General features: G+C 38.1%; 1 protein-coding gene across 2 annotated transcripts in view; it reads right to left on the reverse strand.

Annotated features, from left to right (window-relative positions):
- SH3YL1 (SH3 and SYLF domain containing 1) overlaps positions 1-15173 on the reverse strand; it is a 48135-nt gene that overhangs the window by 30753 nt on the left and 2209 nt on the right. For both annotated transcript variants that reach the window (XM_066179840.1, XM_066179838.1), the window contains exons 2-4: positions 3935-4045; positions 2769-2882; positions 2186-2250 (exon numbers count right to left, since the gene is read on the reverse strand). In XM_066179840.1, coding sequence (XP_066035937.1) covers positions 2186-2250; positions 2769-2882; positions 3935-4045 — 290 coding nt within the window. The remainder of the gene's footprint in view (positions 1-2185; positions 2251-2768; positions 2883-3934; positions 4046-15173) is intronic.

A 15173-nucleotide genomic window follows, 5' to 3' on the forward strand; every position in this document is an offset into this window, starting at 1 on the left:
AAAATCCTTCTTGAAGAATAAAAAGCAAAAAGGATACTAATGCTGTTGATAAAATTTTATTTTCATGACAAGAGTTTTATACATCTGTGTGTGCATACATGAAATATTAACTTCTTAAGAATTGAATATGAGATGTATTCAGTTACTTCAAGAACCTGTTAAACCTTATAATTGAAGAGGTAGCAATATACCCAAGGACAACTGCACCTGACCTTGCATCTGACGGACTTGACTGAAAGCCAGGTTCAGAAAATAACTTTCAACTTACCCCAAATTCCAAACAGTGACAGCAGGGAATACAAGAGGAAATACCAGATTATTTGCAAAACAAGGCTGGCCTAGAAGTATTGCACATAGAATAAGAGCGGTCTTTGTTATTAGCCCTCTGGTAACCTCCACCCCATCCCAAAAAAAGATGGCTACAGGAGCAGTTTGTGAATCATCCGGGGATGGAGGAAGAATGTCTTTCTTACCCATTAAGGGGATGAATTAATTGTTAAAGATAAACAAATCCATAGTGAGAAAACCTTCAAGGAAAACATTGATATGAATTTTAAAACTGGTCTTTGAGATACCAAGTCACTGTCACTTCTAAAGCCTGTGATCTCCTTGTTATTTAAAAGCATCTTGTTATTTAAATGCAGTTGTATCACTACAACTATGTCAACTATCACCTCTCCTACAGGAATAAATTTCACCTAGTTTCTAACACATCTACATTTACATAGGACTAGAAGAATGCCAAAATGGGACTCTGGGCTCCTAAGTCACTCAGGTATTTCTGAACAACATATATTTTCTAGAAGAAATAAAAAAGATTGTGTTATAATAATGTCAGTAAGGAAAAAGCATTTTGTAAGCTGACAAAAATTTCAAATGAAAGGCACAGTATTACTCAGAGAAAAATCCCTCTCACAAATAGCTTCTGTATTGAAATTATTTTATTCAGTATCAAAAGGAAACGTCTATGTTATCTAAAATATCAGGTGGGGATGATTAAATGAAAATTTTCATAGATTAATCAAAACACATGAAGAAGCTCTAAAGGAAAGAAAAAAACAAACCCCACAACAAAACAAACTCTGTGGCTCAAACTGAACACTTTATAATGCATTCAGATCCTGCAGTCATGAAAACCAATGAAAACCCCTTATAAAAATTAATGATTTTGTATTCACACCACCCTTTAAAAAGTGCATGCAATAATGCCTGAGATCACACAGTGAACAATGAGGAGAGAATAAAATATTGATCTGTTGCTCAGTATGTGAGTGCTGGCTGACTGGCTGCCAGGACAGGGATAGCTGGCTAGCTATAGATGTACTGGGGGCTGGCATGGATCATCCAATCAGCTAGACATGGAATCTTCTGAAGAGCAGCATACCCGTTCCAAGAGATCTTGGCAGCGTATTGTTACTCTGATTTTCTTTGGGAATCAGCAGAACAGAAGCTAAACAAAGAGAAGGACGAGTCTGGAGGTTGGGGTGGGGAAGCAGAGGAAAGATGAAAACATACAAGTGCGAAGGAGCTGTGAGGAAGAAGAAATGGGAAGCAGAGGCAGAGCGCTGTTAGAGCTCAGCTCACCAGGGTTTCCCTGAATATGTTGGGAGTCCTTTATTAAACATTTTTGCTGGCTGGAACTGGCTCCTTTTCTACAGTATTCCTTCAGAAGAGGCATCACCAGCTGCGGTGCTTTCAAACTGAAGAGTCATGTCAGTAACCACAAGTGTGAGGGGAAAATGTGTGAAGTACAGTAACATTAAATGGAGTCCATTTCACTCCAACTTCAGTTCTTTACACTGTTTCTTGCCAGATGGAGTCCCTGTGCCCTTTAGTAAAGCATTTGACACAGTATTAAGTAAAGGATGTTTTTCAATTAACTTCAATTGTCTTATATGTGAACACTGACAGGAAGCTCTCCGTATGTGAAAAATTCAGTCTGTTAGAAGTGAGAAATCAAGAAAATTAGTGTCATGTCACTTCTTTTCATCTAAATGTCTTCTAACAATTTGACTGATGGGATCAAAACCCCTCTTTTGTTTGTCTTGCATAAATGGATTTCATAATAATATTTTTGTACATAAAAGAAGATTCTACTATCTCGCTAACGTTTAGATCTTTGTCAATGTATTTTAATTTCTTGCAAAAAAAGTTACCAACAAGTATTTCAAATGCAAAACCATACCTCAATTCCAATTTCAAATCCACCACCAAGACCAGCAATTCCTATTGCAGAGGGAGCAGACCAGGCTGTTGCATAAAACAAGATAAATTTACAGAATTTTACCATCTATTACAAGAAATATTTATTTTATTATTACAGTTTAAAAATGTTAACAAATTATCTATTTAAAATTACTGCATCAATTCAAAACCACTACAATAGAATCACAACTGTAATGCTTCATCCTACAGGAAAGGATTTAAAAAATACAAACCCTCATGACCTAAACAATTGCTTGTTACAAATTATTTTCTTCTTCCTCATACACTTCTTCATAATCAGAAATAATCAATTTTTCTAATGAATTTTATACTATGTACTTTTATATTTCATTGTATTCCACAAAGATACTGAAAGCATTTACATTTGGTCAAAAAAAGTACAAAGATTTGAAAACAGCGTTCACACCAAACATTGTCACCTGTCATCTACTTCTCTGACTCATCACACATCTCCTTTTTATCCTGTGAAAAGAATCATGAAAAAATGTATCTTTATCTCTTTTAATTCTCTCATGAAGTACAAAAGGAAAAGATCCACTTACTTCCATTAGGAAGACGAGCTAATACAATTCCACTTCCACCTCGAGCAGTCACCAAAAATCCAGCTTTGATAACAGACAAAACTGCAAGCCCTTTGGCTTTAGCTATTACGTGAGCTGAAACAGCAAAATCACTTATTCAAGACCTTGTAAGAGAAGTTCTAAGAGAAAGGGGAAACAAAACTCAACATTTAACAAATATGAACACAAGAGTTAAATAATCAAAGCAAAAGCTTAAAGAAAATTGCAAAAAAAGTTGAACTGATAATGACACCTCCACCACAGAGAACCACAAACCTAGCTGCGGGTCACATTAGCCTGTGACAATCTATACACTGTCACACATGCTTCACCTGACCTGATCATCTTGCACCGAATTAGCTTGTTTCATGCCACACACTTTGTGTGTGAGTACCCTTGGCAAGATAAACAGAAAACAGGCAGTGAATAGCTGACAACTACGTCTCCACAAATTTTTGGAAGAGTCCAAATTTAAGTCACAACAACACAGAGAAGCCTAACAAGCTTGTATCATTAAGACAGTGTTTGGGGCAAATACTGATGGGTCATCATCCTGCAAATATTGTTACAGACCTTCCAGAACATAACAGTTAAGGATTCAAAACCACAACCAGCAACACCAGGTGGTGGAAGACACTAGGAGAAACACAAGAGTAACAACAGCACAAAAAAAAAAAAAAAAAAAGAGGATAGCAGCAAATAAAACCAGTATCAAAAGGAAAAAGGAAAATCATCCTGATTTCTTTGCTTCAACTTATGTTCATCTAGCTAATTCTAAACAATACAGATATTCAAGAGCTAGAGCTACTATTCCAGGTTTTCTCTTAAGGATATACATTTACAGGGTTGACCATGAGACAGTCCGTCCATCCCAGGGGAAAGCTTCCAGTGCAGGTACCTTGTAGCAGTAAACATTCAAAAGATCTCTCCCAGTAAGTAACATCTGCCAAGAACACAGCCAACTGAAACCCTTTAGTTCATATTTTCAAAGTTTCTGAAATATTTTCAAAGAAGTTATGGCATCCCAAATTTTTATTCATCTCTAAGTTGCGGTCAGTGAAAACAAGAGGGAATTGGTAAAGACAGTATGACTGCAACACAGGGAGTACTGAAGGTTTTGGCTGAATCAAAGCGTCTTCTTTACTCACGTGGTATGATTTTATCTGGTCCATTTCTGGAAGTTATTTCTGTAAATTCTCGTAGTATTTTAGCTGCCTTTTTAGCTTCTGACTTCAGGTTGGAAGGTATAGGGTTGTTCACTGTAAAACATGAAAGAAATAAATTATGGTCAGTTTAGGATACCTCATATGAAAAAGCCAGTATCATTTGTATGGGAAAAGTAGTTCTTTAGAAATAAAGAGTAAATAAATAAAAAAAACAGAACAAGCAAATATAATAAGTTATCTTCTGCATCAGATCCACATATTGTTTCTGACAGTAACTAAAGATACCACTTAATAAAACATACAAGTCTGATTCTTTTATGCAATCTCTTTCTTTTGCACATGTTCAGAATCCACACTGGTAACAGCAAGCGTCTTTAAGACACATCCTTAGTTGTTCCCATCACTATTTATTTATAGGGTTATTGCATACGAATTTGTCTAATGCCTTTTCAAATCTGCAGATACTCTGCTATCAGAATTCCTGCAGCAGCAGTTCAACTCCTACTTAAAAAAGATCTGCTCTTTTTTAAATTAATCTGCTAGTTACAGTGAATGCCTGCTAGCTCAAATCTCGTAAGTTCGGGTGAATACCTAATGCATTCAACTTATCTACTACCTTCATGCTTTTACAAATAGTCAAAGCCTGCAGCCTTCTCCAGTCTTCAGCAGTCTCAGCCTTCTTAGTCTCTCCTCAGGGTAGTTGCTCCATCACTGACCGCTCTAATTGCTCTTCTCTAAACCACCATTCACTCTGCTGTCCTTAAAGAGCAGAGCAACTGGCAACTGCTGACTCATGAACACTAGAAGTTTCACACCTCTTCAGAATGCTTCTCTTACAGAGCTAAACATGTGGCATGTTCAGAATGTGAACAAAATTCTGTCTCAGACAATGAATTTCCTTTAGAGATCTACTTCCTGTTAAAGGTCGTTTCAATATTTTCTTTCCAATGTGATCTAACATATGCCCCTTATGTATTTCAGCTGAGGAAATAGCACAGATTAGAGATAAGTTGTGTTTACTTTATAAAGCTGCAGAGTACAGTAGCATAGTACGGTACAGTACACAAAATCTTGAAATCGACCCTCCAAACCAACAAGATCATTGAGTCTTCAGAAGTGTTTATTCCATTTTGATCCTGCTGTCACTAGTCAATGACTAGACAGAATCAAGTATTATAAATTATAAGTATTCTGCAACATTATAAATACCAATTTATGTATGAATAGTAATGTTTCACCTTTAGATTTGCAAAAAGAAGCCTTAGTGCAGTTAAAGAGACAGTCTTGATTGTTACATCTACTAAAATCCCTCAGAGCTACCTAAATTATTCTTGTTTTCCTGTCTGGACATAACAGCACTCACTATTTCCAAGTTTATCAGAACCAAATCATCCAGCTAACACATAAATATTGCCAGACCAAAGATGCATCTAGTCTCACATCACATCTCTAAAAAAAACTAGTGACAGCATTTCCATAAAATCCTATTGTTCCTAAATTCACAAATGCATAAAAAAGACTGTGCATGGAGAAACAGCATTCAGTCAAAAGTGGACTATTTTTTTAATTTGCATTACCTGAACATTCATTCATCTCTTCACTCTGGGCAACATTCCCACCCAAAACCAAGAAGGTGAGAACTAAATACATTTTGAGTTTACATCAATGAAGCTTAGAGGGCTACTCAGCTCAGATCAAGTGAAGGGCATAGCAGCAAATCAGCCAGATTTCTGTCCAGGCTCCATTCACTAGAATGCGATAAACCTCCATTTTTCAAAGAGAATATTCCTCTAGTGTGTTCTCCAGGCAAGAAGGAAGACTCCAAGAACAAGAGAGATTTTGACAGTCTGGATTAGCATCCCCCGAGACAACTTGCAACAACATTTGGCTTTGGTGGAGATGCAGCAGATAGAACCTTGGAGAGTTTGAAGTGACATCAGCCATCAGAAGGCTGTGCAGAAGTATCAGCCTCTCTGGGAACAAAAGGAAATGTATAGAATGCAACAGACTCTAAACCACACAGCAGTTATCAGAGTAGAAATATTAATTCTACCTCCTAATAATCCCTTCTCTTTTCAGAATATTAAGATGACAGTCAAGACCCTTAGTGTGAATGATAGGAGAAGGTGAAGTTCTAAGAGCTCAGGATATTCTGAAAAGCTCTGGGCATGTGAATTTTCTCTAACTGTTATGGTACTAAAATTACAGGAGTTTTGAACATGCATTTCTTCTGTGCCTGGAAGGCTTCCCCAGGCTGGAACCTGGCTACATGACAAGAGGAGAGGCCAGTGTAGCTCAAATAAAACGTGAACTCACAATTGCTTTTGGTAGATTAACAAACTGGGGTGGAGCAAATGTCTCCATCACTTCTGTTGTTTGTACTTCACACTGCATTTTTAAGGTCAGAGGGTAAACATGACCAGAATGTAGTAAGAGAAAAATAAGATTTCTGCTTTTGTATGGAGATGAATTGAGGCAGTCACAAAAAGCATATTGCAACCCCACTCTTCTCAAGAAGGCACAAAGAATAAACCTAGCATATTATAATTTGTAACTAATAATTATCATTGTAATACACAGTGCATGTCCATTTGCAAAATCAGGTGAACAATTTTATATGTAGGTTTTCACTAAAGATACTTTGCAAATCCAGAGGTCTCAAGTTTGGGAAGGGTCACCCACCCAGTCTACCCAAAATAAACATTTCATGGTACTTAATTTTTCTCATGATTCAGTAAGATTAAGCTGTGGTAAAATGGACAGTTATGTGCCTGACCATGTCAGGTAGGACTTCTAGCAAAGTGTTTAAAACAACGAAAATAAGACCTGTACACTGACTGGAGATAAAAAAACACTGGGGAGATGAAAACACTGGGGAGGTAAAAAAAACATTGCTGAACAAAAGCATTATCCAGCTACTAGATTAGAGAAATAAAACAAACTTCTGTGCTCTTCTCAAACTCTTCCTTGATTACCCATGCATTCCTTCCTCCCCTTTGCTTCTCTTTGGCTGATCTCAGAATTTGGAGAAACATCTCCAATTATTCTTTCTACTACTAAGAAGTAAGAAAAAAAAAAAAGCAGCTTTCATACAGATTAGAAGAGAAATCCCTTAGCTAAATCCATTGAGAAAATTAGGTGTTTTCAGACCTGAAAGTCTGCAAACAGGAAGAATAGGGTGGGGAAAAAATATAAACTCACATCACAGTTTTTGTAAGCATTTTCAGATTCAGAATTGCTTTAGAAAGATTTGATGGTTATCAGAAAACACTGCGTGCATGCCACTGTGCATGTAGGAGCTACTACTTAATTGAAGACAACTCAAAGCTGAACTTCAGGAGTCAGGAAAAGTAATACTGTTACTATCTCACTGTTCCCTCACCTCTCAATACATAACAGGTTGCTCTGGGCAACCTGCTATAGTCAAAGGTGTCCCTGCCTATTGCAGGAGGGGTTGGATTACGTCCTTTTTCCTTCCAGCCCAAAACATTCTATGACTTTCCTGCACTGATTCCAAAAACAGTATTCCAAAATACAAACTTTGCACAGAAAAATAGCATTAGTTAAGCAAATGAAAAATTAGATATTTTCACTCCAATCATTCTAAAAAGGTGTGTGTGTGTGGGTGTTTGTTGTTATTGTTGTTGTTTTCATTGTTGTTTTGTTTTCGGTTTGGTTTGGTTTGGTTTGTTGGTGTCACTTAGTGTGGGGTATCTCTACCACCAGGGAACGGAGAAACTGGAGAGACATTCATCTAGCTGTACACTACAACAGCAAGCACAGCAAAGCTTAACTTCCCATCCTCAAATCAACATCAGAAACTTAACTTTCGCACTGGATCACTTGTTTTCTGCATCATTATTTCTTCTGCATTCCATAGGTAGTTACAGAAGTTCACTCCTTCACTATCCCTCGCTTTTTCCCTTCCTGCCACAGACTGAAGTAAACGCAGGATTATTTTTCTGGACTAAGATACAGCAGATGGATTTGACAACAGCATTCTGCCAGTTACTTTGCATGTGGCTAGACTTGTGCACTTTCAGAAGCTAAGAAATGGGTGGTATTTCTAAAGCACAAGAGACGTGGAGAGAGGGGAAAAGGGAAGAAAAAAAGGAAGAGGTTGAACATGCTACCAACTGAAGAGCTCAAAGCTACACCTTGTAGAGAAGGGCTGCAAGACTTTAATTTAGACAGTAGCAGGTATGAAAATTAAAGTGACATTATTGGCCAGCAAACATGGCACAGAGAGGTTTTAACAACAGGCAGGATGAATAAGCCACCTGATTAAACACTTTCATGCTGCAAACCAACACAGTTACTCAAAGTGGTAACCAGATGATTCTTTCCCCAGTGGCTCACTTTGAGTTCCTTTACTGACTTCCATAATGTTGTGTAGATACTAAGGAACTGGCAGGGTGCCTACAGGAGCCTTGAGGAACCGATGACTTGTTTAAAAAAAAAACCCAAACAAATCCACACCCTGACCTCAATTACGTATAATGCGATGGCTGATAAGGCCTGGCTGGACTCCCATTTTGGTGAATGCTAGAACCACAGCAGAAGAAATACAGTATTTTTATCACTGAGGAAAGAGGGAAGCTTGGCTCTCCCTCTTGGGTTATGTCACACTTAGGATTTCGTTGACAGACTTCAGGATTATATAAGGACAGAGTCAAAAATCAACACTAAAAAGGCAAAGTTTAATGGTTTGATATGTAGTGTATATATGGTACGGCTGAGGCCTGACTCTTACCATTTAATTTTAGATCAATCAATTTCATAAAACTTTGTCCAAAGGCAAAACAAATTATTGAACTTTTAGCAAAAAAACCACCCTAGCAATCAAAAATAGCACAAATATGTCAGACAATTCAAAATTATTCACTTTTAAAAAAGGACATGGAGGTTTGCAGTATGAAATGGTGACATCTGTCCCAAAATACAATAGAAATAAAATAAATAACAGAGTGAAGGTAGAAGAGTAAATTCTTGCTTCTATTTATTTTAATCACTCTATAAACAGAACAAATTGTAACTGGGATTTCTGTGACCTCAAAAATTATTTCAGATTCTGTTCATCTTTCAAATTATCCTCTTCTCCCTCAAGCTTGCCTTAGGATTTGGATTGGAAAATTATTTCCTTAGAAACTCATTTAAGTCTATTGAAAAAATCATATAGACATGTCTGCTTTTTAACAAAAATACTGTATGAAATATTTAGACATAAGCAGAATTTCCGTGTTTAGTTTACCCCATCAATAACGTACGTAATAACCCTGTAGCACTGTCCTCACTATTAGCTTTTAAGTATGCATATCTAATGGTCTGTTTTGTATTCAAGCACTGCTCAGGAAAGAGGTAACCAGGAGCAATAAGACAGTAATGTCTATCAGGAGGATACACTGACTGATGGATTTGGAATGCCGTGACCAGTGAATGCTCAGCTGGGAGTAAGCTTCATTTGCACTCCTGCTTATTGTTGAAAGGAGAAGATATTGAGCATATGTGAGTCAGCAACACAATCCCCATGGGGGAGTATCGCACCAAAATTGATTAACTGCTTAATTTGTAAGCTGATGAGGCAAGTGCGTCAGCCCCTAATTTACATTCTGACTAACAGTAATAATTTGCTGGCTGAACATTTGGTGAAATTATCTGAGCAAGGTGCATTAAAGAATAAATAAAGCCTTTTTATTTAAAAGCTATAACTAATTCTGATACAATCAAAAATATGCTGAATATGAACAGATGAAATAAAGCCTAGCAGCATTACAAGAACCCAAACATCAAAAGTACAGTTTCAAAGAATGGATGACAAAGGGGAGACAAAGACTCACATGCAGATTTCACACATATGTTGCCCATGTATGTTTGAGCTTTGAAGTATTTGGTGAAAAGTGGTTTTGTGGATTTTATTTGCCACAAAAAGAAGAAAAAACAACAACAAATACCTCTATGAGCCCCATACAGTAATTCAGTCTTTGCTTTCACTCCACTAAAAAGTTCAGAAACAGCACAAGAATACATGAAAGTGTAGTTGATTTGCAAATACTCATGGTTACATCAGGAACATCAATGCTAAAAGGCTTAATGAGAACATTCAAAATTATGAACATTCACAAACATGAAAACTTGCATAGTCAAGAAAAGTTAAAGAGCAACATTCTAATGGGAAGGAGAAACTTGAAAAACAAGACTGTGCAGCACTGGAAAAGGGCCTAAAGAAATTTTAACCTGGCACTACAATTAAGGAGATTAATGCAATTTTGGTTTCACAAATGTGTAACAACATGATACTGTGCTAACCAGCTCCAGCCTTGGGATTCACCCGGTACTTGGAATTCCTCAAACAGCATGCCAGATGTTCATCGTAAGCATTTTGCCCAGCCCAAGAAAAAGTGATGCAATACAGAGACGTGAATGACGAGTAGCAGCCTATGCTAAACATGTCTCTGTGAGTCTCCCTCCATTTATGATTTCCAACACTTGAAGCTAATGATTGAAAGTAAAGAATCCAGAATTAATCAAATGTCAAGAAAAGATCTGTGGAGTTCAAGGAAATAGTGGAATAAGTTGAAAAGGAACCAACAGGAAAAGGATGTTAAAAAAATAAAGGCAATAACAACCCTCTTGAGTTGAAATCCAGCAGACTACTACTGTCAGAGCCTGAGCTCCTTACCCTGATTTGGAACCAACAGCAACAAGCAAATACTGTTCCCTCCATTTTCCAAGGACCACGAACAAGGAGAGGCTCAAAATGTACACTTTGAACATCCTGCTTATGGCACAGGCAAGGGGTTTATGAAAGCAGTAGCAGGGAAAGAGAAAGCATTACTGACAGTCTGGTTAGCCAATGGGCAAGGCTGCTCAATTCCGACATAGGCACCCTGAGACCAGCAAGAGAGACAGGAGACAACAGATAATACAGTATAAGGCAATGGAAGCAGAGCTGAAAAGAAGAAGACAGGGCCTCTGATAGTGAAGTTTTGTACTATGCTCATGTATTTCTACCATGATCTTTATCACTTGCATTCCTGAAGTTTTACCAGCTTCCATGTTTCACTGCTCATCATCAACACTGGTGTGAGAAAATCAGTGATCTGCCAGTGACAGTACAAGTTATGGCAGGGTACAAGTACTACAGCAAGTACTACATGGCCTTGCAGAGTGTCAGCTGAGCTGCACTGAAGACTCTAATGTGTGCTTTCACAACCCTAATGGTTTTCATACTTTGAATTAATGTAACTACACTTTCCTCCTTCCCCGCCCTGGATTACAAATTGTTTACTGGATGGCACTGCATTAAGCTGGTGCTGGTAGTGGTGAGAGAGGCAGAATAGACCAGAAAGGTCGGCAGAACCTGCAGCTGAACAGTATACAGAAATCAAGGAGTTGGAAGTATTTTAAGGTTTACCTAAGACAGCTGGAAATATATTCTGTCCAAACAATCCAGTGAGAGGAAGTAAAAAAGTGCTTAAAAATAAGGCTGAAAAAGAAAAAAAAACCCCACTCTTATCCATGTTAAAACCAGCCTGTTTTTCCTTGTTTTACCTGCAATAACTTGCTAAAGGTAGCTGTTGATGACAGCCTGTGCCCCGGAAAAGCCTCATGAGCACACTGAGGTTACAACTAAATTCAGTCTTCAAGAACGCAAATATGCAAAAGGAATGACACACAACGGAAGATGGCAACTTCTCTAAAAGGAAAACAGCCCAACAATTCTATATTTCAAAGAGGAGAATCCCACAGACATTGCTATCAATGTAGAAAGCTGAGATATTGACAGTATTTTGAAGAACTTTTTAATGGAGAACATTATGGTAAGAAATTATATTAGAATTTTTGAAGCTTATAATTCCACAATTACATATTTTTATGCATTTAAATCACAGCAATTTGTATGGAGGGAGGAAAAACAAATGCCATTAAGATTAATTCTTCTGAAAACCTTTATGCAAACTTGCATTACATCTGTATGGTTACTGCAAGACAGGTAAAAAGTCAGACAATGAGAAGTAACACAGGTATTTGGACTTTGGCATGCAAATACACAGTATGAAATCAACCAAAAAATACAAAAAATCACAAGTCTTTACCAAAAAAAGAACCATTTCAAACACAGAAGGCCTTTCATTGATAGAAATTAAGTAATGGAGATAGATGAGCAGATTTCTTCCTTTGTTCTCATTTCTAAAAGTCTGTAGGTTTGAGTTTTGGGGGTTTTGTGTGTGTGTGTTTATAGGTTTTTAAAAAATATATTACTATGAATTATGGAATTAAAATACTTCTAAAGACAACTCAAAGGAAGCCAGAATTATCAGAGGCATGTAAATGTGGTAACTCTAAACCTGGAGAGGCAAGCTGCCTCACCCCAACCTGCACGTGCACTATGTCTACCATTAGCTGATACTCTAAGATGAGCAACTCTTCACAGCCTTTATTAGAGAATCATTGAATGGTTTCTGTTGGAAGAGACCTGAAAGATCATCCAGTTCCAGCCCCCTGTAATTGGCCAAGGACACCTTCTCCTTGACCAGACTGCTCAAAGTCCTACCCAATGTGGCCATGAACACTTCCACAGATGAGGCATCCACAGCTCCTCCGGGCAACCTGTTCCAGTGCCTCACCACCCTCACAGTAAAGAATATATTCCTAACATCTAATTTAAATCTCCCCTCTTTTAGTTTAAAAGTTATACCTCTTGTTCTATCACTATCTGTCTGTGTAAAAAGTCACCTTTAGGCATCACCTCTCTCCCTGAAGGTGTCTCTTCTCCACGCTGAACAAACCCAGCTTTCTCAGCCTGTCTCCCTAGGAGAGGTGCTTCATCCCTTTGAACATCTCTGTTACCCTCCTCTGAATTTGCTCCAACAGATCCACATTTGTCTTGTGCTAAGAACTCCAGAGCTGCATGCAGCACTCCAGGTGGGGTCTCATGAGAGGGGGGCAGAATCCCACCCCTTGCCCTGCTGCCCATGCTACTTTGGAGGCAGCCCAGGGTGCAGCTGGGTTTTCTGGGCTGCAGGAGCACACTGCCAACTCATGTCCAGCTTTTGTCTGCCAGAACCTCCAAGTCCTTCTCAGCAGTGCTGCTCTCAATGAGTTCCTCTCCCAGCCTGTACCTGTATCTGGGATTGCCTTGACCCAGGTGCAGCACCCTGTACTCAGACTTGTTGAACTTCATGAGGTTCTCATGGTACCACTTCTCAAGCTTGTCCAGATCCCTCCAGATGGCATCCTATCTTTCTGTTGTATCAATGGCACTGCTCAGCTTCACGTCATCAGCAAACTTGCTGAGGATAAGCACTGAATGTAGGTTTAAGGCTTTCTGCTGTGACGTTTTTAAAGGAGTAAGTAAACTTCATGGTCAAGTGTTTAGGCTGTTGTCCGCTAAGCAAAGGTATTTTTTAAACTCAGGCTTACAGAGATAGAAACTGAAATGTTAGCTGATGACCTTCTGGAAAGCAAAGCAAAATTTATTTGAAATGACAAAAATTATATAAAATAGCACATCCAAAATAAGCTTAGGTTTTGCACAGGCTATCTGATATAAATCAAATGGTATGAAATGTGACAAAAGTAATAATGCTTGTGAGCTGTATCAGAGTTACTATTGTCATGTATAGTGTCCAAAAGCATAAAAGATTTTTGGTCAGCTCTAGTGTTTACAAGCTGCCTTTTCAATCTTGGAACCAATTATGTGCATTTCTAGACCATGGGAGCTCAATATTTTTCCATGAAATATTCATTTTGTTAATGCTAAAATAATCCTACAGCATGTAAAAAACCCATGCCCCGTTTCATTGTGGCATTTTTATAGATTTTCTCCACAGAGATGAAAGAACTTAACTAATTCAAACACAAAGCTGATCACTTTGTAACTTTATGTGGTATCAGACCCATGTTGAATTAACTATTTCCTTGAGAAAAGTAAAGGAAAAAAAAGCCCTGTAACACAGAATCTCCTGCGTTATCAAAAGCATTTGACGAGCTGGGTTCCCAATAGTTTTTGTACTGAAGTCAGCATGGAGAAAATTCAAATTTCCTCTCCTCTTCTGATGAAAGCTGGAATACATGAGGGTAAAATGATAGTGACAAAGCTGAACAAGGTACTTTAAGGAAAAATGTGTTCCCCTTCTAGATGCGAGATGTTTCAACTGGGAGACGTTCCTTATTTCTAAGGAACTGTGGCATGTGAAGACAGTTGATACCTGCCAGAGGCACAGAGGATTCGCTCCAAAAAGCACATTAGACATCTGTTCAGCTGCAAAGGATGCAAAGTAGTGGAATTCCTGTAGCTAAAAGTCTTCAAAAATTCTTACAACTTTTAGCACTTGCAAGAATACCAAAATCCCAAGTCCACAGTTCTACAACCAAGTTGTAGCCTTTGCATAGAAGAAAGGATAAACACAAGTGGCATGAGGAAGAAATCACTCCGTTTGTGCAAAAAGAATCATAAAACATAATTTTCAAGAATATAAAGCCAGTGATGTGCTCTAAAACATACACAAAAGGCAGAGTTGTGCTGGGGGTTGTCTGAGACTCACATGTGAACTCCAGCAAGAATTTGTACTACAAGAATTGCAGGCTTTGGCTTGAAACATGCCACCGCACCCATTCACCCTACACCCATGCCCCAGGATGCCGTCCACTGGAAACCCTTCTAGCAAGTCTTTCATATACACTTATTATAATATGTTGGATGCGTAAACAATTGGCACCAAAGGGGTCCTACCCAGTAACTAAGGTAGGTAGCATTACTGAAGCTAAGTCAGAGCTACAAGTACAGTTCTACCTGCCTTGTGTCAGCTAAATGCAGGAGTTGGTATGATATGTGAAATTTAGACAGTGGGGTAAGGGGCAAATCCCAAAGGAAATTCTATTTTTGACTTCTTAACTGTATTTTAATAATGAAGAATAAACTTCAAGGCAACCCAAGCAGATGAACATTATTACTCTTTGCACATGAAAGCTTTAACTAAAACAAGGCTGTTTTTTTACAAAAATCCTAAACAAACATCGTTTACCTTCTCACTAAGGCCAGAAGTACAGAGAGAATAAAAATGTAAGACAAAACCCGGATGTGCACTATACAACAGCTCTCTATGCCACCATGAAAAAATATTAACTACCTAAACAAAATACTCTGCTTACTGCCCAATGAAAATTCTTAACACTTGTGTCAAGAAAACCGTCATCGTTATTCTGATTCTCTCATTTC

Source organism: Chamaea fasciata, unplaced genomic scaffold (genome assembly GCF_029207755.1).
Source record: "Chamaea fasciata isolate MVZ Bird 193981 ecotype frontalis unplaced genomic scaffold, bChaFas1.0.hap1 SCAF_3, whole genome shotgun sequence".
NCBI lineage: Eukaryota > Metazoa > Chordata > Aves > Passeriformes > Sylviidae > Chamaea > Chamaea fasciata.